Genomic DNA, 25,067 nt, shown 5'->3' on the forward strand with positions numbered 1-25,067 from the left:
CCGAGTGTCATCTGGTGTACGGTGTCATCACCCGTTTGTCTGTGGACAGAATGGGGGGACTGTTGGATCAGGAATTGAGAGCCTCTGAGTGTCACATTGGGCTTACCCTCCCAGGGCCTCAGTCTTCCCATCTGTGAAATGGGGCCATCTCGATGGTCCTTTCCCACAGCCCTCTCTGTGAGGTCAGAGGACAGCAGGCATCCTTCACGTTTAACCGGGCCAGCGGCCATGTCCCCAGAGTGACCAGGCTGTCCTGTCCTCTTCTCTCATGAGGGCACTCGAGGAGCTTAAGGAGCAGGCCCCCATGTGGGATTGGCACTGCTGAGATAGGTGAGGTGGGTCCTGAGAAGGACTCAGATGGGGCGGGGAGGAGGAGGGAGCAGGCAATAGCTATGTCATAAATGCCACGTCACAGCTGAGATGAATGTCACTTGGCCTTGTCCCACTTGCGGTCGATCACCCGCCTTCTGACCACTTGCCCGTCATGGGAACCTCGTCTTCCCGACCCATGCCTGATGTGGGGGGATAGCTGGGCAGGGGGCAGCACAGCTTGAGTCGGACAGACAGGAGTGACCCCTTGGGGCCTCTGACAAGGAGGGGTCCTGGAAAAGGGACAGCTCAGAGACTCAGTGAGATGCACCGTAGCTGCCCCTGTGTTCCCAGCAGAGGCCCTCAGCGTGTGGACTGGTCGCCCCCAACCTTCACAGAAGCTGTGTTCCACCTCAGAGCCTTAGGTGGGCTCCCCAAATACAGCAGCAGCAAATGCTAGAAATCACCGGTGGGCAGACTTCTAAAGTCCACCTGTGACATGTTTTGGGTTTGGGGTCCAGAGGGTCTCTGTAGCAACTCTTCCACTCGGTCATCGTAGTATGAAAGCACTTCTGGGCAGCAAGTGAGTGGCTGTGCCCCAGTAAAGCGCTATTTATAAAAACAGGAGGGGTTTTAAAAAATTACTTTTATTTTTATTTATTTTTTGGTGGTGGGGGGAATTAGGCTTATTTATTATTTATTTGTTTATTTATTATAACTATTTTTAATGGAGGTACTGGGGGGTCAAACCCAGGACCTCGTGTATGCTAAGCTTGCGCTCTACCACTGAGCTATACCCTCCCTGCCCCAAAAGGATTGAAATCAGGTTCACGGACAGATACCTGTACACCCAGGCTCACAGCAGTGTTATTCACAATAGCCAAAAGGCAGAAGCAACCTGGGGATGAATAGATAAACAAGATATGGTATAGACACACCATGGAATGTTATTCAGCCTTAAAAAGGAAGGACATTTTGGGTGAAGGATTTGGCTCAGTGGTAGAGCACATGCTTAGCCTTGTACGAGGTCCTGGGTTCGATCCCCAGTCTCTCCATTAAATAAATAAATAATAAAAGAAAATAAATAAAAACACAATTACCCCCCCTTCAACGCCCCCCCCCCCCCCAATTAAAATAAAAAACCAGGATGTAGACCGGATTTGGCCCATGGGCCATAGTTTGCCAACCTTTGCTCTGAGTAGATTAGTCTTTTACTAACCACACGGCACATCCACAGGCTCTGGAGGGGACACTTTGGGGGTCACGTCAATCCAGGCTGCAGACAGGTCAGGGCCTGTCACCGCGTCTGGAGTCCCTCCCGAAGGCCTAGGCCCTTCCTCCCACCTTTCCTTTCTTTTCTTATCCTCACAGCGGCCCCAGCCTCAGCAACCCTTTATGTCCTCGCCCTGAATCTGACTGTCTGATCTGTGTTTGCCTGACTCTCCAATCTTTGGTGGCGGGGAAGAGGGTGGCTGGCTGCTCCCCACACCCTCAGCCCCACCCTGTGAGCACCCACAGGGTGGTGGAGGCTCACGGAGTCTCAGAGGGACTCAGATTTCTGAGCAGCCAGTGACCCGGCTCTCTCCTCTTTTCTCCTGAGTCAGACTCCAGCTTCTTCTGCAGCTGCCTGGGGAGAGCAGGAGAGTGGACCTGACTGCGGTCCCCTTCTCCTCTGCATCAGGAGTGGCCCTCCCCAGACCCTTAGCCTCCATGCTGGGCTGGATATATGTCTCCAAACAGGGTGGCAGTGGCCACTGCTGACCTGGGGGCCAGTTTGTCTGGTTAGCACTGTGGGAATTGTCTGTTCATCCCTTGAATTGCTCAAAGAGAAGGGCTACATTGGTTCAGACCCTCTGAGCCATTGCTAAGGATAGGGTTGGATGGGGGCAGAGGCAGGGGGTCGAATGGCCTTGGGGCTGGCCTTTGAAGAGAGGCTTGGCTGCCTCTGGCCTGGCTTGGCTGCCCTAAGGCCTGTTGCAGCTCTGAATGGCTTCCAGGGGCACTTTGGGGTCAGCAGCTCTGCTATGAATCCATCTCTGCCAGCCAATTTGATTCATTTCTCCGTTTCTCCATGTCCCCGAGCAGGAATTGACTTGAATGCCCAGAGTGAAAAGACCGAAAGCTGTGAAACATCCCCAGGGATGGTGGCAGCTTATAAGCAAACACGCTAATTAAATATTGCTGTAAGTGAAGGCACTGTTACCGCTTCTGTTTCTAAATCCCAGCTCTAGCTACAGGAGGTGCCCTTGGACAAACGGAACAATTAACTTTGCTGAAAATGGGAGCAAGGTGACTGTCTGCTGTAGGAGGAGAAATACAAGTGCTTTTGCTCAAAGGAGGCCAGAAATAATGAGGTTGATGATGGTGGAAAAATATCTTGCGGTAGAAAGTGAACTGAGAGTCATGATTGCAGAAAACCACTTATAGGGCACCCCCTACCTGCCGGGCTGTCTACTAGCTCTTCATATATGTGCATAAATAAAATAGTCTTGGGGCAGCCCTTCAGGGTAGTGGTTACTGTTCTCACATGGAAACTAAGACTCAGAGAGCATCTTCAGCCTGGGTCATCCAGCAGGAAGATTGAGCTGGGATGCATCCCAGACCGAGTGAAGGGATGGAGGAACCTTGGAGAGGAGCCATGGGGAGAACCCCAGCCCCCCAGTACCAGCCAGAGTTTGTTGCATATCCACTAGGTTCTAGGCATTGAACTAGGCACCATACAGGTGATACCTGTTAACCCTCACGACTGTCACAGTATTTGGTGTTCTGTGGTTGTAAGCAACAGAAACACACTGGAGCAAGTTTAAGTGAACAAGAAGGATGGATGGGCATCTCCTGAAACTCAAGAACAGAGGGCAGCCAGACTGCCAGGACTTCTGGAAAGGAGGGCTGAAGGATGTAGTAAAGAGAACTCTCTCTGTAGACACCTGCTTTATCTTCTTGTGGAAAGATATGGAAATGACCACTTAGAATATCCACACCCCTCCAGGTCTCTGCCTGGGCCGATCAACTCTGTTGGGGTCAAAATGGTCACAGACGGAACGTCTGTGAGTGGGAAGGGGGTGCAGCAGAAGGGTGCAGTGTACTGGGTGGGTGTTAGTCCTACTGAACTCCATGGGGTGAGTGGTTTTATCCCCATTTTACATGTAAGGACCTGAGATCTGCAGGAGGTAATCTTGCCCAAGATCACATGGTCATTGGCGGTGAGGGGAGTGGGAAGGGTGTGAACCCAGGCTCACAGTCACCACCTCTATCTGCTCGAGAGATCACTGAGTCTGAAACTCATCCATCAGTCAGAGGCTGGAACAGAAACCAGGATGGTGTCACCTGAGAAGGGCAGTTGGAGAGTCTGTCTTGTATTCAGTCCATCTTGCTTTAGAAAGCTTTCAAGGAAGGAGACCAGCGAGCTGTTTTCAGTAACCAGTGAATGTTAGAACAAGCAGCAGGCCTTCTGAGAGCAGCGTCCAGATGCCCTAGGGTCGTGGGTGCTGCAGGGAGGGTCAGCCCATCCAAGGGCCACATTCTTCCCTTCCCTGCGGCCCCTCCAGCCCTCAGGCTGAAATCTGTCCTGACAAACAACCCCTGGCAGAAAACCAGACACCCTGGGGGCTCAAGTGTTCGCAGCTGACCTTTGCACAATCCTCAAGCAGATGCAGCTGCGTGTTTTCCTTGGCTCTCTTCTTGAGAGGGACGTTCATTCTTGGATATTCCAGTTTACCCATGGGGTGGAAAGGATGGAGTTTGTTTACACATAAATATTTCAGTGTAGACCTGACTTGACACTCACTTAGCTACTTCAGGGATGCTTGACCCTGGATGAACATTCATTCATGTCTAAAACACTTGGCCAAGATAACACAAGCTTTAAATGAGATGAACTCACCACATGCTTTGGGGTGGGGGGAGTGTGCTCCCTGTGAAGCATTACCTAGTGGTGTTTATCCAGAAAGGGGGTATCTCAGTTAATCTTCATACTCTCAAATGTGACCTCTGTGCCGGGATTGGAGTGGGACAGCGCAGTGGTGGGCATGTTTCCCCTGGGAACAGGACGAGCCTCTTGGAGAAAGGGGAGATTTTTGTGGGATGCAGGATTATGTAAGACTGTTTTAACTGAGAATATCCTGCTTCTTGTTTTGCAGATTGGGAACCTGGAAGATTACTACCATTTTTACCATAGCAAAACCTTTAAGAGATCGACTTTGGGTAGCAGGGGCCCTCACACCTTCCTCAGGATGGACCCCCAGGTACGGATCTCTGCTCTGTGCACACGATGCTTTCTTGGAGCCCCTGAAGTGCTGTTTGCTTATTGCTTTGATCTGTGGTTCTAAAAATGGCCAAGTCTGGATTTTAATGTGATTCTAGATCACCATTAGTTTTCCCTATCCACTTTGAATAAACCAAAACCGATGTGTAGCTACGTATCAGACCAGCTAAAGGCTCCAAATATTTGGGTCCCTTAGGAGACTTGGGAATTTAAATTCCTTAAAAAAATTTTTTTTAGCTGAAGTATAGTCAGTTTACAATGTTGTGTCAATTTCTGGTGTATGGCATAATAATACATATAATAGTTCAGTCATGTTTATACATACATGTATTCATTTTCATATTCTTTTTTCATTATAGGTTACTACAAGGTGTTGAATATAGTTCCCTGTGCTGTACAATATAAGCTTTTTGTTTATCTATTTTATATATAGTCGTTATTATCTGCAAATCTCGAACCCCCAATTTAGACCTTTCCACACCCTTTCCTCTTTACCCCACCAGTAACCGTAAGTTTGTTTTCTATGCCTGTGAGTCTGTTTCTGTTTTGTAAATACATTCATTTGTCTTTTCTTTAAATTCAACATGAGTGATATCATACAGTATTTTTCTTTCTCTGTCTGACTTTCTTCACTTAGAATAACGATCTCCAGATCCATTCATGTTGCTGAAATAAATGGCATTATTTCATTCATTTTTATGGCTGAGTAGTATTCCATTGTGTAAATATATCACAATTTCTTTATCCAGTTATCTGTCGATGGATCACCTTCTCTTAAAAGCAATGTGCTGAGTGTTGGTTTGGGCTCCCAAGCTGGCGTGTGTTGTTACCATGTCAGCTGTCTCTAGCGAACACTGATCACCAGAGTTCCCATGGAGAAATCAGTCTTGGTGTTGTCCCAAGCCACCCCACTGACAACCATGGCTCTTTTGGGGTTGACTGAGCTGAGGGTGGTGAGAGAGATGGTTTATCCCTGGGCACTGTACCTGAAACACCCTTCTCCAGGGCATCGCTCTGTGGTGTTCTGATTCCAAGCACATGAGGAAGTGGTCCCATGGAACACATTCCTGCAGTTGGGGTGTGAGAAGGTGGACATGTAGTACCTGTATTTCTGAATTCTTTTTATAGGTGGGTGGAAGGATGGATAGATGGAAGGGTGGATGGGTGGACAGATAGAAGGAGACAGATATAAAGCATTATGCTAATCCCATTCTCCCTTCTTGGCAGGAAAAGGAATTTCATGTTTATCAAGGGATTACTATGTACTTGGGCACTTTATCTGGGGGGGGCGGTAATTAGGTTTATTTATTTATTTTTAATGGAGATACTGGGAATTGAAGCCAGGACCTCGTGCATTCTAAGTACACACTCTACCCCTGAGCTGTACCCACCCACCCCCCTTGCGTGGGCACGTTAACATGAATTATACGGGGCTATGATTATACCTGTGTGTGCTTGCACCATGGAGCTGGGAGGGATGGTTTTCAAGGGGGCTGGTGCATGTTGTTGCTCTAGAAGCAAAGCCAGATGGTCGTAGCTCATTCCCACAGAACCACTGAGGCCACTGGAGATGAGTGAGCAGACCCGATGCGGGTCTCCCTGCACAGCTGAATGCAAGGGATTCTCTGTGCAGAGTGCACAGACCGTTCACCAAAGAGACATGAGTTCTGTGTGGCTGGAGGAGGGGCTGAGGTCCTCAGTGGTCCACCACCACCGTCAAAGTGTGGAGACGTTTCTAGGCTTGCAAGGAAGTTGCTGCCGGGCCCCTCCACAATTTTGCGTTGAGCAAGCAGTTACCTGTCTTATGAGGTCAGAGGTCTCTGGAGTCCTTAAATTGTTCCCACAGAGGTAGTTACAGCAAGGGGCCTGTTGTTGGCATTGGGGAGCCCCAGTCCCCCCGCACGGCGTGTGCTGAGAAGATAATGGGATGATGGGTTCCTTGGTCCCGTTTCCCTAGGGACTTCTGAGGATTAAGCTGTTTCTCAGCGGTTAGAACTGCCTCACAGTTGAAACAGGAGACTCAGCCTGTGTTTTGTGGACATCCACTTCTTTTGTGTGACTAAATTTTAAAACTTTTAAAGATGCTCCACTCAGCTGCTCTCCCCTTCCTTCCAAAACATTAATTAATTGTGCATCTGCTGAGTGTGACGCAGAGATGCCCACCCAGCGGGTCTCTGCCCCGGGTGAGCCCCCAGCAGGTGTGAGATCATATGCGGGAGGTGGCGGAGGGGGATTCGGGGCGGGCCCCAGACGGCCTCCTCTGCAGCATCTGAGATGATGGGCTTCCTCATCTTCCGTGCGTTCAAAGGACTCCATCCAGTTCGGGTCTACGGGCCAAATATTCCCAGTAATCAGTTATGTCCTTGAAGGAGCGAGGAAGAGGCAGAGACTTATTCAGCAAAGGCTATGGCAGTTAAGTTTTTTTTCAAATCAAAATCCCTTTTATTCAGAGCTTCTTAATAAGCTCCTGGCAGGACTGCTATGGAAGCATCCTGCCAACAAAGAAGAAAGAGAGAAAAGGTAAACAGCCTGCAGACTCCAGCCCTGCCTGCAACTCCCACGTGATTGGCTGACCCGTTCTCACAGTCCTAATTGTCTAGCCCCAGGGACAGCATACAGACGTCGGAGCCAGTGATGAATTCAGAATGCCTCTGTTTAAATCAGTCTAGTTTTAATGCAAACCAAATCAATGAGCTGTCAGTCTGACTAATATTTCCTCTACCTAGTCCTGCCGATGAAATATTGGGCAAAATTAGCTCTTTCACGGAAGTGTTGAGTGTTATCTTCTCTGGCAGGGCACCGGCACGCCGTCTCACATGAGCCTAGCGTTTCTGGGACCTTAGTGATCGGAGAGTCGTGTGATGAATATTATTAAGAAAGGGAAAAGATGAGTTCATGTGAGTCAGAAACATTGGAATGCCGTCCCCGTTGTGTTTTGAATGAACAAACTGGAAATGAATGTTGCGGGGCTCGGGGTAAAGTTCAGTCGGAGGCAGATGGTATTTTATTTTAATTAGCTCCAGTCCTTATTGTCTACAATTGCTTTGATAAGTGATGGAATTTACCACCCAGCCCCACTTCGCCTGAGTGCACATTGGTTAAAACAAAACGGAACAGCGCCCTTGCAGGAGGGAAGATCTAAGGCTGCGTTAGTCATACACGCACCTCTTTTCTTTAATTTGAGCATCTCTGCTCAGGGATCCTGTACCAGATTCATGCATTCATTTTCCTTACAGTCTTGATCACCTTGTTTTTTTGTTTGTTTGTTTTTTTGGTGGGGGAGGTAATTAGGTTTGTTTGTTTGTTTGTTTGTTTGTTTATTGGAGGTACTGGGGATTGAACCCAGGACCTCATGCACCTAAGCATGCGCTCTACCCCCGAGCTGTACCCTTCCCCCTTGACTTGATGTGTTTAACCCCCTTTGAAAAGGGCCCTTTTGCTCAAAGTGCTTCGTTGACCAGCCCTCTCCTCTGGAGGACAGCCCAACTGTTCTCAGGGTGCTGGGTCCCTCCCTGGGCTCTTCCAAGGGCTGTCATTTAAGCAAACTGAAAGCATTTGTTTTTAACTTGTTCTTTCGCCAAAAGTCTGGAGGAGGGTGGACATTACAGAAGCGTCGGCCAATAGCTGCGATTGCTCGCAAATTTTCTTAAAATGACGCGTTCTGATTGTGTTCCAAGCTGGCTTAGAGTTCGACATTGCTGTCTGCGTCTTCCAGCCCTTACATTTTAGAGTGATGACTCTGGTCCAGCCCTTCCTCTTCCCTCAGTGCTCGGCCAGACTAATGACGGAAAACAGAGGATGAAGATGTTATTAGGGGGGCCCTCACTGGCTCCTTCCCGGGCGATGGGAGGCTTCAGTCTGCTGCTTTGTTTCGGTGCTTTCACACTCAGAAGCTGGAAAATGATTTCCAGGACCGGAGTAGGCATTCTGTTTTGGAGGCTGGGACTTTGCCCCCAGAGTTTAATCAAAGCTCAGGTTTCTTTCCAGCAGTGATGCAACGTTTAAGCAGATCTTTCCATTAACCACAGATGGAATTTTATCTGTCAGTTTTGTGTGCTTGAGCCATTCAGAGTGCAAATAAACAAAAAGTTCCTGGCAAATGCAGGCACATAGACAGTAAGTGACCACATTGATCTTGGGGTTGATGAACTGTGGGATGGGCTGAGGGTAGGGGCCTGGTGGATTTACCCACGTGGGAACAGGAGAGATCTCCAGCACAACCCAGCTGGGTCTGGTGGAATGGCTACTATGAGTTGGTAAAAAGTTAGAATTTTAAAATAAACTTTAAGAGATGGTGCTTTATTGTTTCACAGTTACCACTCGACAGTCCCACATAGATCCTCAAAGACGTCTCAGAGTCAACCCATCCTGACTATAATTTGAAAAGATACATGCACCCCAATGTTCATAGCAGCACTATTTACAATAGCCAAGTCATGGAAACAACCTAAATGTCCATCAACAGATGAGTGGATAAAGAAGCTGTGGTATATTTATACAATGGAATACTACTCAGCCATAAAAATGAAATAATGCCATTTACAGCAACATAGATAGACCTGGAGATTGTCATTCTAAGTAAAGTAAGCCAGAAAGAGAAAGAAAACTACCATATGATACACTTATATGTGGAATCAAAAAAAAGAGACACAAATGGACTCATTTACAAATTAGAAACAGACTCATAGACATAGAAAACAAACTTACGGTTACCAGAAGGGAGAGGGGATGGAAAGGGATAAATTGGGAGTTCGAGATTTGCAGATACTAACTATTGTATGTAAAATAGATAAACAACAAGTTTCTTCTGTACAGGACAGGGAACTCTATTCAATATCTTGTAGTAACCTCTAATGAAAAAGAATATGAAAAGGAATATATGTATGTGTATGTAGGACTGAAATGTGATGCTGTACACCAGACATTGACACATTGTAAACTGACTATACTTCAATTTAAAAAAAATTGTACAACCGCCTGGGGAAGAAAAAGAATTCTAAAGCAAACAAAGAGCAATAATAAAATTAAAAAAAAAATAAATAAACCCAACCCAGAGCCGACTGACCACCCTTGACTGCACCTCTGTCTCAGAGAGGCAACCTCCCTCCTCCACCCTGTTCCACTACCTGTGCAGCTCCACCCCCTTGTCCTGCCTCCCCACCTGCACCCCAGCCCCAGGCCACACTCCTCTGTTCTGGATGCTGCACTGCCCTTCTTAGTGATCTACTATGGGCATTCTCGCTCAATACCAGTCCACTCCCCACCGTCCTCAGGGATCCTAGGAGACATTCCTATAATGATGCCACTGCCCCTTGGAACGTCCTGCCAGGGCCCTCCTTGGTCTGACCTCCCTGGGGACCCTGGACCCCAGCCATGCTGGCCTTTAGCATCCTCATCTGATGACATCTCCTCTTTCCCCCTGCACAGCCTTTGCACAGACTGCCTTCCCCCCGTATCTCTCTCCCCTAACTTCCGGTTCTAGCACGTCCATCCCTACCACAGGGATGCTCTTCCCAGCAGTAGTATGTCCACATTCCTGATTTGTGAGGTCCCCCCTTAGCAGCTGTCTTTCCCACCGGACTCTAGGAGCTGAGGGATCAAGTCTGTTTATATGGTATTTAAAAATTATTTTATAATTGTTATTTTTTTAAGCAGGGAGGTAATTAGGTTTGTCTATTTATTTATTTAATGGAGGTGCTGGGGATTGAACCCAGGACCTTGTGCATGCTTAGCACAGTGCTCAGCCACTGGGCTATACCCTCCCTCCAGGACGAGGGTTTCTAAATGGCCTCTACATCCTTAGCTCCATCTTGGAGCAAAGACCCTGGAGTCTCCTGCCAGGATGTACCAGTTCCTGCTGACTTCCTGGGACTTCCGGAGCTTCACGGGGTCCCGCTGAGCAGTCAAGGGCTTTAGGCAGCGCCTGGGCAGATGGTAGCTTTGGATGGAGCTCGAGGGTCTCTCATGCTCTCTCTGGTGACACTGGCTCACAAAGGAGGCTTCAAAACAATTCCCTTGGTCGCTTGTCAAATCCAGGACCGGTGTGCCGGGCACCTTCTGGGCCAGCAGCATGCCCAGGGCCCATGAGGAAGGGGACGTGGTAGAGGCTGCCAGAGACACACTTGCCCAAAAGACAGTTGGACGATTTTACAGCTTGGCGTCACTGAGAACCCATGGCCTCTGAGGCCGGTGACTGGGATCCTGCTTATGTCTGTGACCTCTTTCTAAGCATCTTTTAGGTTCACCTTGTCTTATCCGCAGAGCTACATCCTGCAGGTGCCTCGTTGTAATCTGACTTCTCAAGGAGCAAGCTAGGGGAGGCGTTGCCTTCCAGAGGAAAGGGTTGCTGTTCACGTAATCTTGAGGTTGTGAAGCCTTTATGACTAGAATGTTTAGCAGGAGACATACAGAAAACGGATGAAATGAAATCGATCAGAGTGCAGTTCCCCCTTCAAAATATGAGTTTGAAGAATTCAAGCCATTTTACGCAGGCTGATACAGCTTTGCCGGGAGGGACGATTTGTGTGCGGCTTTTGGCAAACGTTGCTCTTGCCCCAGATCACTGATGGTGGGTCATCTGCAACAAGCCAACAGATCATCTTGTAGTCCCTAAGACCCACTCCCATTTTCTCCTCCAAAGTGTTTTAAAAAGTCTGTCTGTGGTTTTTACAACATATTTGTCACCTGAAGGGTATTCACTGAACATCATGCCTTCGTTCAGGGAGCTTTAGGGACCTCCCACTGTATACCCAGCATCACCTGCACACAGAAATACAGTGGTGAGCAAAACGGCCCACATGGCGTGTCCAGACAGGCCGGCGGGGAGCAGAGGGTCATCAGACCAACACGGACACACCCAGGCACAGCTGCGGCCGGTGCTGGACCAGCCAGGTCAGGGCAAGCCCCCGGCCCCCAGCCCCCAGCAGAGACACACCTAACTTCGCGTTTGTCCAGGATCCATTTTCAATTTGCCTTTTCATGAAGAGAGAGGATAATACTTGAGTCCAGCAAATCTTAGTCGAGCAAGTCCCTGTCACAGGGCAGGTGTTGGGTGAGAGCTGGAGAGACCAGGGTGACTGAGATGCAGCCCTCTCTCTGTGGGGAAGGTGAGCTTCTGAATGGATACCATCCATGTCCTGGGGTGAAGGCAGTGTCACTGTGCAGGTGTCTGCAGCCTGGAGGTCGGAGAAGGTTCCAGACCGGGGTGGGTGACAGGGCAGCACCAGTAAGCTGGCCTGGTGAGCAGGGGAACAGGCATCCCAGGCCCGTGGGTACCCTGAGAGCTCAGACCTGCAGGGACGGATGGGTTTTAGGGCCGCCGAGTTGGGAGGAGAATCAGGAGGATGAGAAGGACCTGGGTGGGGGGCAGCTTTAATTTGAGGGGACCGGGAGGAGGGGAGTCCAGGGCCCAGTGACGTGCAGGGCACGTGGTCAGGGTGAGTGATGGGCCTGTATGGGTGGGGCTTTGAGCTGGGGCTGGCACCAGAGGGCACACCAGGATGACTGTTCCTTTTGTTTTTTTTTTAATTCTATTTATTTATTATTTGGGGGGAGGTAGTTAGGTTTATTTATTTATTTTAATGGAGGTACTGGGGATTGAACCCAGGATCGCATGCATGCTAAGCATGTGCTCTATCACTGAGCTAAACCCTCCCCCTGGTTTTTAAAACATCAGTAAAGAGCTGCTGCCTTGAGACCCCTCCCTGCCTGGTGCACCTCCCTGCAGCCTCCGCCAACGGGGCCCCTCCTCGTGGGTCCTGTCCGCTCCAGTCACCGGCGACAGTGGGAAACCTGCCGAGGCGGGTGACTTCAGGTCCTCCTTTAGGAGGACAGCCTCATGGAGCCTCAAATATTTAAAATCATCCTGGGTTCAGCCCCCAGTACCTCCATTAACATAAATAAACAAACAAACAAATCTAATTCCCCCCTTCCTCCACAAAAAAAAAAAAAAAAAAAAAATACAACTCTGATCTAGCCCATGATTGAAACCTGTGGGTTAGTCTCCTAGGGCTTGTCCTGAAAAATGACAGCAAACTAGGGGGACTTAAAACAACGGGAATTTACTGTCTCACAGTCCTGGAGTCCAGGAGTCCAGGAGTCTGAACCCAAGTGCCGGCTGGGCCCGGGTCCCTCTGAAGTTCCTGGGGGAGCATCCTTCCTCTCCTCTGCCGGTGTCCGGTGGTCCCAGGTGTCCTGGGCTTCTGGAATCTCTTCCTTCACAAGGTCTCCTCCTCCTCCTGCTGTGTCTCCAGCTTCCTGCTGCCTGTCTTTTAGTGAGGACACTTCTCATGGGATTTGGGACGCACCCAAGTGATCTGGGGTGACCTCATCTCGAGGTCCTAAATTTAATTACACCGGCAAAGACCCTGTTTCCACACTCACCGGTGCCGGGTGAACATACTTTTGGAGAGGCCCCCAGTCAAAACCAAAGCAGCGTGGCGTAGAATGGGCAGGGACTTTCTTGTGGGCGAGGCTTCCCCTTCCTTTGATCCAGTGATCTGAGGGCTGTGAGGACCAGTGGGTTCTCTTCATGAGAAGGCAGGGGACACTCCGTGACGGTCCGGCTCTTACCATGCACCCTGAGCCACAAAATGTATTTTAATTCGCCCCAGGCCCACTCATTTGCAGGCTTGCTTGGGTGTAGGACTTACCTCCCGGGTGTGCAGTCATGGCCTTGAAAGGTGGGCAGTGTGTCCTGCCATCTGTTCCCTGCCTTTTTCTACAGGAGAGAGTCTGAGCATCTCCCATGGACGTTCTGAGGGGTCTGGGGAGTAGATCGTGAGTCAAACTTCATGTAAAGTGGCAGGTAAACTGCCAGCAAAATACTCTGATTTCTCTTGGGTACCAGCCCCCTTGGGAGAGGAGGAATGCTTCTAATCCCACAAAAGATCATAACTTGCTTTTCCTCATGAAGGTAACCGCAGGGAGAGTATCGCAGGCAGGCCCCCCTCCCAGCCTGGACTCTCAGCATAAAAACCAGCTCACCATTTGCTCTGCTTGGCGGAAGCATTCGCTCTGTGCATGACATGTCCATGGGGACCCGAGACTGTGTGTTCCTGTGGCATCACTGGGGGGAGGGTATAGCTCAGTGGTAGAGCACATGACTAGCGTGCATGAAGTCCTGGGTTCAATCCCCAATACCTCCATTAAAAGCAAATTAGTAAATAAATCTAAAAAAAATGGCATCACTGTTGACAAGTGAGGTACCCCTCACCAGGACAGGTGCACCTGCTATTTGATGGGGGAGCTAAAGTTTCAGGCACTCAGCTTTGGGTCAGTGGCCCCTCTGACCTTCCTGGAGAGGCTCTGGTTCCCACCTGAGGGGTGTCTGGAGCTGAGCTCTGTGTCTAGGCTGGAGGTGCAAGAGAGGGCACCTCAGACCTGGATGGGAACTGGAGGTGTTAATGCTTCCATTCCCAGAGCCTGGTGCCGGACACACCCTAAGACCCCAGGCAGCTTTGCTGAACGAGCAGCTGGATACGGGACCACAGGGGCCCAACTATCCAGGGGAATCAGGGAAAATCTGGAACATGGCAGGAGGATGGAATCCAGGCCCCCCGTACTTTCCTGGAGTTGGGTGAGGAGCAGGGCAGGGACTGGACCCCGGAGAAAGAAGTGGGAAGCTGGCCCTGAGCACATGACCACCAGTTGAGGCAGCCCCTGGCTGTGATGTCACCTGTGATTCCATCTCCAGAGGGTTGGGGGCCTGGAAGACCCTAGGCTGGGCGAATGATTTATTATATTCAGTTCCATTAGCCTGATGGTACCTGGGTGGCTGTCACAGCCTTACAGTGACCTGGCCCAGGGGGAGGGCCACCTATGAGACCATGAGAGAGGGAGGGCCCCCAACTGTGTCACAGACCCCATCCCAGCACAGCCCACCCCAGAACTGTGAGTTAACGCTGGGTTCTTACCTGGAGCCCTGAAACAGCTGGAGGCCAGGATGCCTTCACTCTCATCCCAGTGGGGGATTGGGCTGTGACTCCTGGCAGTGTGCTTTCTGTCACCTGCCTGATTTGGGGGGGGGTCCCCACTCGGGCTTGGAAGACGAGCGTTCACCTCGTCTGTGATGGGAGGTCAGCCTGGTGAGCACAGCAGTCGGAAGGCGCTGGATGTGGGTGGATGGGCTGGGAGGCAGCCAGGCCGGGTGGCGGGAGCATCCTGGGGGCTCCGAACTGTCAGTGGTACGTGCACCACTGTGTTTTATAACAGGGTGCTTAGTGGATTAGGGAAGGTGGTCTTAGCTATTGCACACCAAGCGAAAGCTTCCTGGTTCAGCAGTAATATATGGAAAATGCCATTAGAAGGTGTTTTAGCAGAATGTCTCACTGGATCCTTAGATAAATTTTTTTAAATTTCTACTTTTTTGGAGGGGAAGTAATTAGGTTTATTTATTTAAAAAATTTTTTATATGTCTACTTTTTGGGGGGAGTAATTTTATTTATTTTTTAATTAAACTTTTTTTTATTTTACTTAAAAAAATTTACATATATATACTGTTCATTGTTTCTAAGAACAGTTTAGAGCTTTAGCTTTATAAACTTACATAGTATCAAAGGAATAAAGCCAACCACAAAATAAGAATCACCAGAACGCAGTAATCCAATCATAAAGGATGGTCAGATGTGCTTACACATGTTCAAGAAATCAGTCACCTAAGTTATAAATAATGAGTAGTTCATTTGTGTCCTTTTTTTTTAGATTCCACATATGAACGATATCATATGGCAATTTTCTTTCTCATTTATTTGTTCATTTTCCTAATGGAGGTACTGGGGATTGAACCTAAGACCTCGGGCATGCTAAGCACACACTCTACCACTGAGCTATGCCCTCCTGCCTTGGATAGTTTGATTTTGCATGAAAATATCCATCAGTGGCTATTATCAGTTCTCTGGGGTCACCTCCACTGCCCCCACCCTGGAGGATCCCATCCCCCCTCCGCATCCCCCTTCCCTGCCCTTTGCCTCCTGTCTGCCTCCTCAGAGCCTGCCTCATACTCTGGGTTGCCTGGTGGGAGCCCCTGACTAGAGCACACACTTCTGTGAGCAGGGCCTGGGCACCCTCCTCCTGCCTGTCTCAGCCCCAGTGCAGAGCTGTGCCTCAGTGGGAGTGGTACTGAGTCGGGGTGACCGTAACAGCAGGACCAAGAAAATGTTTCTGTTCAGGGTATGGGACTTGTCTTCCCCATGACCTTTTATAAAATATTTATTTTATTAATTTTTCGTTTTGTTTTTGTTTTGGGGGTAGATAATTAGGTTTATTTATTTACTTATTTATTTTAATAGAAGTAGGTGCTGGGGAATTGAACCTAGGACCTCGTGGATGCTAAGCATGCACTTTGCCACTGAGCTATTCCCTCTTCCCAACCTCATGACCTTTTTTAAATCTTTTTTTTAAAAACTGAAGTATAGTCAGTTACAATGTGTCAATTTCTGGTGTATAGCATAATGTCCCGGTCATGCATATGTACACACATATTCGTTTTCATATTCTTTTTCATTAAAGGTAATTATAAGATATTGAGTATCGTTCCCTGTGCTATACAGAAGAAATTTGCTTTTTTAATCTATTTTTATATATAGTAGTTAACATTTGCAAATCTCAAACTCCCCCATGACCTTTAAAAAGTGAAAAAAACTCTTCCACTTTGAAAAATGCTTACACACCCACAGCCACACAGACACACATGCACACCGTGATAATACAGCCGTGTGCCAGGCACTGACATGCGCCTTATATATACCAAGTTCATTTGCTAGTGTGCCCTGACAGCAAGCCATGATGATGCCTGCTATACAGACGGGCAGACAGGCCAGGGAGGCTGACTGACGGCTCTAAGTCACACTCTGGTGAGTGTGCAGCTAGGTTTTGAATCCAGGCAGCCAGGCTCCTGGATTCCTGCTCTTAAATAATGTTTGTTCTACCTCTCAAACTTTTCCCCTTTGTTGTGAAGGCAGGTCATATGGATTGAAAGAAATTTATAAAACCTTGAAAATAATTTAGAAATTTTAAATGAACAGTAATGTTACTGTCAAGGAGCTGCTGCTGTTAGCAGTTTGCTGTATTCCTTTCTAGTTTTTCTCTGGACACGTTCTGGTACCACGTTTCCAGTAGCTGCTAAAAATTCCAGTATATGGATTTTCATACTTTACGTAGTCATATCCTCACCATAAACTATTTCATCTCAGCCTTCCAATAACCGTTTGACCAATTTCTCTCCTCTCTTCACTTGTATTTGTCCCTCGCATGGGTTTCCTTTTAATTAGAGTCAAGGGTCACCAGAGAGTTTATTGGCAGCTTCACAAGATTTTTTTTTTAGTAGAATGATTTCAGAATCTCTGAGGGTGGTACTCATTCCTCCCCTACAGACACAGACTGCTTCTCACCTTTCAAATACGGTCACTTGGAAGTGAAAACGGTTCCTTGGAACTTACCATCCAAGACATCTAAGGCGACACAGGTATTCATGGAGAAGGACACGTGTGGCCCCTACGAAGAGGCCACGTGAAATCAGGCGATCGTTGTTAAAACACAGAGTAACCGCCTTTCTCCCCTGGCAGGTGAAATGGCTCCAACAGCAGGAAGTTAAACGCAGGGTGAAGAGACAGGTGCGAAGTGATCCCCAAGCCCTTTATTTCAACGACCCTATTTGGTCCAACATGTGGTACATGGTGAGTAGGGCATGAGCCTCTGTCCCTAAGCATTCTCAGTGCTGGGGTCCTAAGACGGGTTAATCTCCTGTACCAAGCTGAATTCTCACGACAGCTCTGAACAGACACTTCATTTGAGTATAAAACCCCCACTTTCTTGCTGTGCGGTCCCAGGTTTCTTGTGAGTTTTTTTAAATGATATGAAAAGCCTGGGGGAGGGGCTGTCTGAGTAGGGGAGCAGAGGATGCACACTGTAGTGCTAACCATTCGGTGCAAGGAGTCCTCAGACCAAGACCCCTGGGGGGAGGTGACTCCGAGGAAGATGACAGACAGGTCGCGGGGGACAGAAGAAGTGGGAGCCCTCCACATCGACTCTCCTGGAAATGGGTGGTGGAGAGGGGGCCCTGCTCTGTCTCCTGTTCGCTTGCAAGCATGGGAGCGCCCTGGCTGGGTTCACAGGTCTGTCCGTCTGTGTCAGGGGTGTCCCTGCTGGGGCCTTCATGTCTCCTGTGCCTGCAGCATTGTGGCGACAAGAACAGTCGCTGCCGGTCGGAAATGAATGTCCAGGCGGCGTGGAAGCGGGGCTACACGGGGAAGAACGTGGTGGTCACCATCCTGGATGATGGTATAGAGAGGAATCACCCCGACCTGGCCCCCAATTACGTAAGTCTGGCCTCGGGACTGATGGGCAGAGATACAGCCATGCTGATCGGTAAACAAGGGCAGATTTAAAAACCAGTGAGGTGCCTGGTCCCCTGTTAGATTGGACAGTACAGACAACCGCACTGCGGGGGCTTCTGAAACCAGCCTCCCCCACTGTCCCCGCACCAAGGGTCTCACAGAGGGATTTGCCCACATGTTAGAGGATTCACACATACTAATGGGAATGGGTCCTAAGAAACTCAGAAATGCATGCTTGAGGAGTTCATCAGGTCAACATTAGCAACATGAAAATGGGCAGGTTTGTGGGGAGGGTATAGCTCAGTGGTAGAGCATGTGCTTAGCATGCATGAGGTCCTGGGTTCAATCCCCAGTACCTCCAGTAAATAAATAAACAAATAAACCTAATTACCCCCTCAAATCAAAGTTTTTTAAAAAATGGCAAGTTCAGACTTGGACTCTGGACCCAAAGTGCCTGGGTTCCTACTGGGTTCCTATCCTGTTTCTGTGACTTATCGACTCTGAGACCTTGGGCAAGTGACTTAACTTCTCTGTGCCTCAGTGTCACCATCTGTAAAATGGGGTTAGTAATATGACTACTATCTCCTAAGGTTATTATGAGGATTAAATGGCTTCATAAATGTAAAAAAGAGAGCCTGGCACTTGGTAAATATGATAAATGCTTTCAATATTCTGAGAAACCTAGGTGCCTAACTTTGGTGAAGTCCATCATCTCTAGTCTGTTTGACAGACAATCATGCAGCCCTTAAAGGTGACAGTTTTGAAATCAGCCATCTAGAGAGCTTATATAACATGTCTGAAAAGGAGGGTTGGAAATTCTATGAATACTATGATTATAAGCATGTAAACAAAAACGTACATATTAAAACTAGAAGATGAAGGACATTCTGACACCGGCTACCACGTGGATGAACCTTAAAGACACAGAAAATGTCCCAAAAGGACAAACACTCTGATTTCTATGAGTTCCCTAGAGCAGTTGAATTCATCGAGACAGAAAGTGGTTGCCAGGCGCTGGGCTGCAGGGATGGGGAGTGAGTGCTGAATGGGGGCAGTTTTGCAAGATAAAAAGGGTTGTGGGGATGGATGGTGGTGATGGCTGCACAACAGTGTGGACGCCCCTAAAGCGATTGAACTGTGTGCTTAAAAATGCTTAGGGTGGTAAATTTTATATGTATATTATCACAGAAAATACATATATAAGATGATCATCAGGGTAAGAGAGTACCTAATGTGTGTTTTTTTGTTTCTAATCAGAACGTAAAAATAAGTTAAAGCAGGGGTAAAAATAATTTAAAACAGCAAATAATAATATTGATAAATATTTATCAGTATTTAAAAATAATGATAAGCTGTGCTGTTTCCGTTCGGTCACGAGGATTTTTTCCTTAGGATTCCTACGCCAGCTATGACGTCAATGGAAACGATTACGACCCGTCTCCTCGCTATGATGCCAGCAATGAGAATAAGTATGTTGCTCTGACAGCTTGTCACGTTGTCCCTTGGCTCCTTCCTGCCTCCCATCCCCTCCCCCTGCAGAGTCACTGTTGACCTGGCCCACAGTCGGGCCCCTGGAAAGTGATGGGGCTGCCTGGCTGTGGGGGGCTCACCCGGGACCCGGCTCTGCACAGCCCTTCAGGCATAAGGCAGCCTCTGTGGGTTTGGCCTCCTCCTGGGGGTGTCACCGAGGCGGGTCCACCAGCCACGGATGTGTGAGCAGCATGGTTCCTCTGTGCCGCGTTGTCGGAATATTTTAAAAGAATAACCCTCATAAACACAAAGGCTGGATCTAATAGTCTGACAAGCTGTGTGTGTGTGTTCAGTCACCCCTCTGATTGGTTATCAGCAGGCAGGCAGTGCTGTAAAATGTAGGAATTTTAAAGTTTGTGGTTTGGAATTAGAGGCTTTGGCTTTGAATCCACGCTCCCCTGGCTAGAGCTTCAGTGAGCTTTGACTAGGAACGTAACTTCTTTTTTCACACTCAGTTTTTTAAATTTCTCAAGTCAGGATAATTACTTTCCTCTCAATGGGTTTTGTGGAAAGTAAAAATTAAATGTTGCACTCATGCTTAGCATGGTACCATCAATAAATAGGTTTTGTTGTTAAGAAAAGAGAAAGAGTAGCCCTTAACTCTAGCGGTCGCCATGGCCAGCCAGCTGTGTTAAGAAGCATTTTGGTCTGTTGGGGCACACCGGTCACCTGCCTGAGCCTTTGTGACTCTGTGTGTGACCTTCTGAGGGAGGTGGGGGTGATGTTGGCTAAACCTGGACTCAAATCTCAGCTCTACTGGTCCTGGCTGCGCAGCTGGCTCTGTGCATGTGGGGTGACCTTGTCGAGTCTCTGTGTCTTAGAGACCTTTCTGCGGCCTGATGCTATGGGAGAGGTGAGATGACAGGTGATGGACACCTGCTGTGGGTGTTCAGTCAATGATGGTTTTTATCATCTCTTTGCCGATGAAAGCAGTGGAGTCTGGAGAGATCTGGTGACTTGCAGGCTGTAAACTGCAGCTCTGGGTTTGGAGCTCCATGTCCCAAGCCTGGTCCTGGGGCTTTGTTCCCTGTGTCCTGCTGGTCCTTTTTCTGTCAGTCCACCCGGGCCCCCAGCTCCTCCCACACTTCCAAAAATGTTTACAGGAAAAGAACAAAAACCCTTTCTTTCTTCCTCACTGTTGACATGATGCCTGCCAAGGTGTGTCTCTCTCCACAGTATTTCAGTTTTCGGTTGATTTGATTCTGAGGCTCAAATACTGGTGCCCACGGGGTGTGGTGCATGGGTCTCTGCCGGCCATGTGGTCCACACACACAACAGACAGCAGGGCCCGCTGGGCGCCTGCGGAGGCCCAGCCTTGGGGCTGCTCTCCTAGTTCGGCAGCAAGCATCCTGGGGTGCAGGCGCCCCTTCCTCAGCCCCGAGTCCAGGGCAGGGAGGAATCCTGCAGACAGCAGCTGGCAGCAACCCACAAAGGGCAGGATTGAATCCGAGTGGGACGTTAGGCTCAGGGCTTGTGAAAGCCCCTGCCCTGGGGCTGCAAGCGGTCCAGACAGACCTAGGGCTATTTTTAAAGGTGGTTTTAAATTGGAATCAGGAGGAAGGTATAGCTCAGTGGTAGAGTGCATGCTTAGCATGCATGAGGTCCTAGGTTCAATCCCCAGTACCTCCATTAAAAATGAATAAGTAAAATAGTTAAATAATAAACCTAATTACCTCCTCCCTCCCCCCAATTTTTATTTTGAGTCAATGTTTCTAATCCCCCAGGGACTCTCTCAGACATGGGCTGTTTAAACCTGCCCACGTTTTGGCCTCTGCTGGAGGTATTGAACCAATGCAGCACGTTGAAAAATGGGGTCATGACTGAGGCTAAGCAGTTTGTTTTTCTGGAAGTCTCTTCCCAGTCCCTCCACTGCCCGTGAGTGTTCCATTGAGGGCAGTCTTCCTCTGCTCCTGCTTATGTGGCCATGGAAGGGGTGAGAGGGCTGCCCCGAGGTGGGAGGTACACAGGGGACCAGACTGAAGCACTCATCTGTGCTGTTCTTGACTTTTTAGGTGTGATTATAATGTTATATATAAATATATTTTATTGAAGTATAGTCAGTTACAATGTGTCAGTTTCTGGTGCACAGCACAATGTCCCAGTCATGCATATACATACATATAGTCCTTATTATATTCTTTTTCATGAAAGGTTATTACAAGATACTGAATATAGGAGTGAAGGATGTAGCTCAGTGGTAGAGCATGTTCTTGCCATGCACGAGGTCCCGGGTTCATTCCCCAGTACCTCTGCTAAATAAATAAATAAATACAGCTAATTACCTCCCCTCCACCCCCCAAAAAGAAAAAAGATACTGAATATAGTTCCCTGTGCCATATAGAAGAAATTTGGTTTTTTAAAATCTATTTTTATATATAGTGGTTATCATTTGCAAATCTCCAGAAGGAGAAAGAAAAGTATCATTTGTTCTTCCTTCGGGCTTGTCACCCAGGTGGGTGTCCATGCTGCACCTGGACATACCAAGCAAGGTGTCATCATCACAGGGAAGCAGGGTGGGTGGGAGCCCCTCCCAACATGGGAGTGTGGCAAGAGACCTCCCTGTGTAGGGGAGCCGGCAGGACTGCCCAGGGCTGTGCAAAGCCCAACCTGATGCTCCCCCCTACCCCCTGGAGTGGGCGGTCAGAGGAAGGGTGGTGATGAGAGAGGGTGCAGGAACAGGGCTCAGGGATAATGGACTCTCCTTGCGTAAGAACTCGGCAGTATCCTGAATCCACTAGGAGGCGCTGTCCTGAGTCCTGACTTGGTTTTCTCCTTTGCCTCAGACATGGTACTCGATGTGCAGGAGAGGTCGCAGCCTCGGCCAACAACTCTTACTGCATCGTGGGTGTGGCGTACAATGCCAAAATCGGAGGTAAGGTCCAGGAGCATGCAGCTGGGAGCTTTGGGCTGGGGCGGGGGAGCCGGAAGCATCCTTCTCTGCAGGTCTCAGCAGCTTCCCCTCCATTGGCCTTGGGGGTCAAGTCAGACCCCCTGGGCCTAGCCTCATGCTGGCCCGGCAGCCAGCACAGCGATGGGGCCTCAGGGGCAGAAGCATTACTCACTGCTTTGCCTGAAAAGACTTCGTGGGTCCTGCTAGTCTGGCTCCAGACTCACACCAGCAAGCAGACCCCTCCTCCTCATGGACCACATGGGTCCCTTTCTGCTGCCCACCCTGTGTGGGCTCCCTGTCACTTTCCTCACAGGGTTTAGCATCCTTACTTGGGATTGAGGCCTTTCCTTCGGCTCCAGCTGCAGGCCCACTTCTGCCGCTGCCCTCCGGCTTTTAACCAGAGGACATTTGTCCTTGTGTCCTCCAGACATGCCTGGTCTCTCCTATTTATGACTGTGTTTATGCCTCTCCCCACCTGTCTTAAAAAAGTATTCTTTTTTTTAAATGGAAGTACTGGGGATTGAACCCAGAACCTCGTACATGCTAAGCATGCACTCTACCACTGAGCTATTTCCCTCCCCCTCCCCCTCTCTATTCAGCTCAGTTCACCCTTGACTTATGGCCATTCACTCCCGCTGTGCTTCAAGGAGGACTCCCCAAATCCAGCTACTCCCCCTTACCCCGCTGTCTTGTTCACCTGGGAGGCCAGCCTTCCAGGTCCCTAGAAGGAGCACGGCCTGACCCTGGGTATCCCTGGTGACGTTGTTTGGTTTCTCCATTTGGGAGTCAAGCTTTCCTTGTTGGGTGGAGTTTTAGAACAAAGAGTCACGTGTCTTTCTCACCATCCCCCACCCCCAACCCTTAGGCCTGGCAGATTGACAACTCAAACTGGCAGACAGTCAGAGAATGGGCATGAATGGACTTCAGCATCCAGATAGCTTTGGGGCACTGCCGTCCTCACCCGGGGCCCTGGCTCTCTGTTTGGAGGTGGCCATACTCTCTCTGGTGGCCGGGCTGAGATGCCACCTTCTCAGGGCATGACCTTCTCTGCTGCTTTGCCTTTGAGGCGGTGCTGGACTCCCTCAGCTCCCCAGGGGGCGGATCTAGGTGGCGAAGTTGGGTCAGAGGTTCTCTGGATCACCCAGCCCTTGAGAAGCTTCTTTAGTTTTGCAAACAGGACCCCCAGCTTTTACCTAATTGGACTCTCTGCCTGCCCTTTTACTTAGCAATCTTTGAAGTGGCTGGGATTTGTCATTCTGTGACAGTATTAACTACCAAGGGTGTGTCCTGCAGAACAGGTCAGGAGGCTGTCACTTGGCCTCACTCCTCTGTGGATGGTTCTTTTAGGTTGAGCTGTGTAAGTTCTCCTTGGAGCTTTTGATGAATGAAAACCCATGAGAAGTCTCCCTAGAGGACCTGGGTACCAATTCCATCCCCACCACCCACTGGCTGTGTGCCCTTGGACAATGAGTATAGCCTCTCTGTGCCTAGGTTCTGAAACCTTTCGGGGAAGAACAGCAGTAATGCAGCTGCCTCCTCAGATTTGTTGACATTAAGTCCAATGCCAAGTATGAAAGCAATGGCTCGGGGCTGAGTCTGCAGGGAGCCTCTGAGAAACTCCATCCCTCCTGCTGAAACTCTCAGAAGCAGAATAATAATGATTTGTGTTGCTTTGAGTGAGGGGTTGACCCCATCTTTGAGGTGATCTGAGCCTTGCTCTCCAAAGTCCCTAGACCAGCATCTTTGACATCGTCTAGGAGCTCTTAGAATCCCAGCCCCCTTTGCTGACCTACTGAGTCAGAATCTGCATTGTCACAAGATCCCCAGAGGGTGTGACAATAGCAGTTTGAGAAGTGCTGGTTTAGCGGGCTCTGGAGTCAGATAGGTAGGTCACACCTCCACTGTGGCCTGTTAGTGAAGTAACAAAGACTAAGAACCTCCAGAGAAATGGATGATGAGTGTGGTGTGCGCTCCCTAGATGTGCTCTGCCCTCATTGCGAAGTTGTGTACCCAAGTGTCCCAGATTCCAGGGAGAGCACCCCTCCTGCTGGGGCTGGGGAACAGGAATATTTTTTAATTAATACATTTAATATTTTGGAGCATCCCTGCATGTGTGACACTGTGCTAGCCACCAAGGGAAAGAATGAAGGGGTGGCAGGCACAATTTGGGACCTCCAGGAGCTCATGTCTTTAGGGTGAACAGTGCCGACACGGAAGACAGTACAGGACCAAGTACTGAAATGACAGGGCAGACAGGGAGCCCCAGGAGGGGCAGGGTCAGTGCTCAGGGAGGGAAGAAGATGAAGGTGCAAAGTGACCTCGACAGGGGAGGGTGTGGCTGGGAGTGGAGGGAGCACTGAGGAAACAGTAGGATCTGCAGCGTGGAGCCTGCCGCACAGGGAGAGGAACACAGGGCAGGGCTGGGCGTGGAGAGACACGTGTGAGGTTGAGATGGGCATTGACTCAGGGAACCCATGACAGCCACGTCCCCAGAGTTGCTGTACAGCTTCAGGTGCTCCCCGCAGGCAGTCACGCCTTCTGCCCACCTCTCCATCCAAGCCCACCACAGACAGGCGAACTTCAGGCACCCCTAGTGTTGACTCCCTCTCCAAGTGCCGGCACACAGCAGGAATTTTTCTGAGATGTCCCTAGAGCCGACCATTAGCTGTACTTTTATGTCTTTTTAAAAAAACTGTTGCTCAGGAGATTAAAATGTATATCCTAACTTATTCCAGCCTAT

At 49.1% G+C, this 25,067-nt stretch overlaps 1 protein-coding gene across 3 annotated transcripts in view; it reads left to right on the forward strand.

The window, feature by feature from the left end:
• PCSK6 (proprotein convertase subtilisin/kexin type 6) overlaps nt 1-25,067 on the forward strand; it is a 167,736-nt gene that overhangs the window by 33,887 nt on the left and 108,782 nt on the right. For all 3 annotated transcript variants that reach the window (XM_064480521.1, XM_064480522.1, XM_064480523.1), the window contains exons 2-6: nt 4,449-4,553; nt 17,137-17,247; nt 17,746-17,889; nt 19,300-19,376; nt 22,221-22,309. In XM_064480521.1, the coding sequence (XP_064336591.1) occupies nt 4,449-4,553; nt 17,137-17,247; nt 17,746-17,889; nt 19,300-19,376; nt 22,221-22,309 (526 nt within the window). The remainder of the gene's footprint in view (nt 1-4,448; nt 4,554-17,136; nt 17,248-17,745; nt 17,890-19,299; nt 19,377-22,220; nt 22,310-25,067) is intronic.

Source organism: Camelus dromedarius, chromosome 29, assembly GCF_036321535.1.
Source record: "Camelus dromedarius isolate mCamDro1 chromosome 29, mCamDro1.pat, whole genome shotgun sequence".
Classification (NCBI taxonomy): Eukaryota; Metazoa; Chordata; class Mammalia; order Artiodactyla; family Camelidae; genus Camelus; species Camelus dromedarius.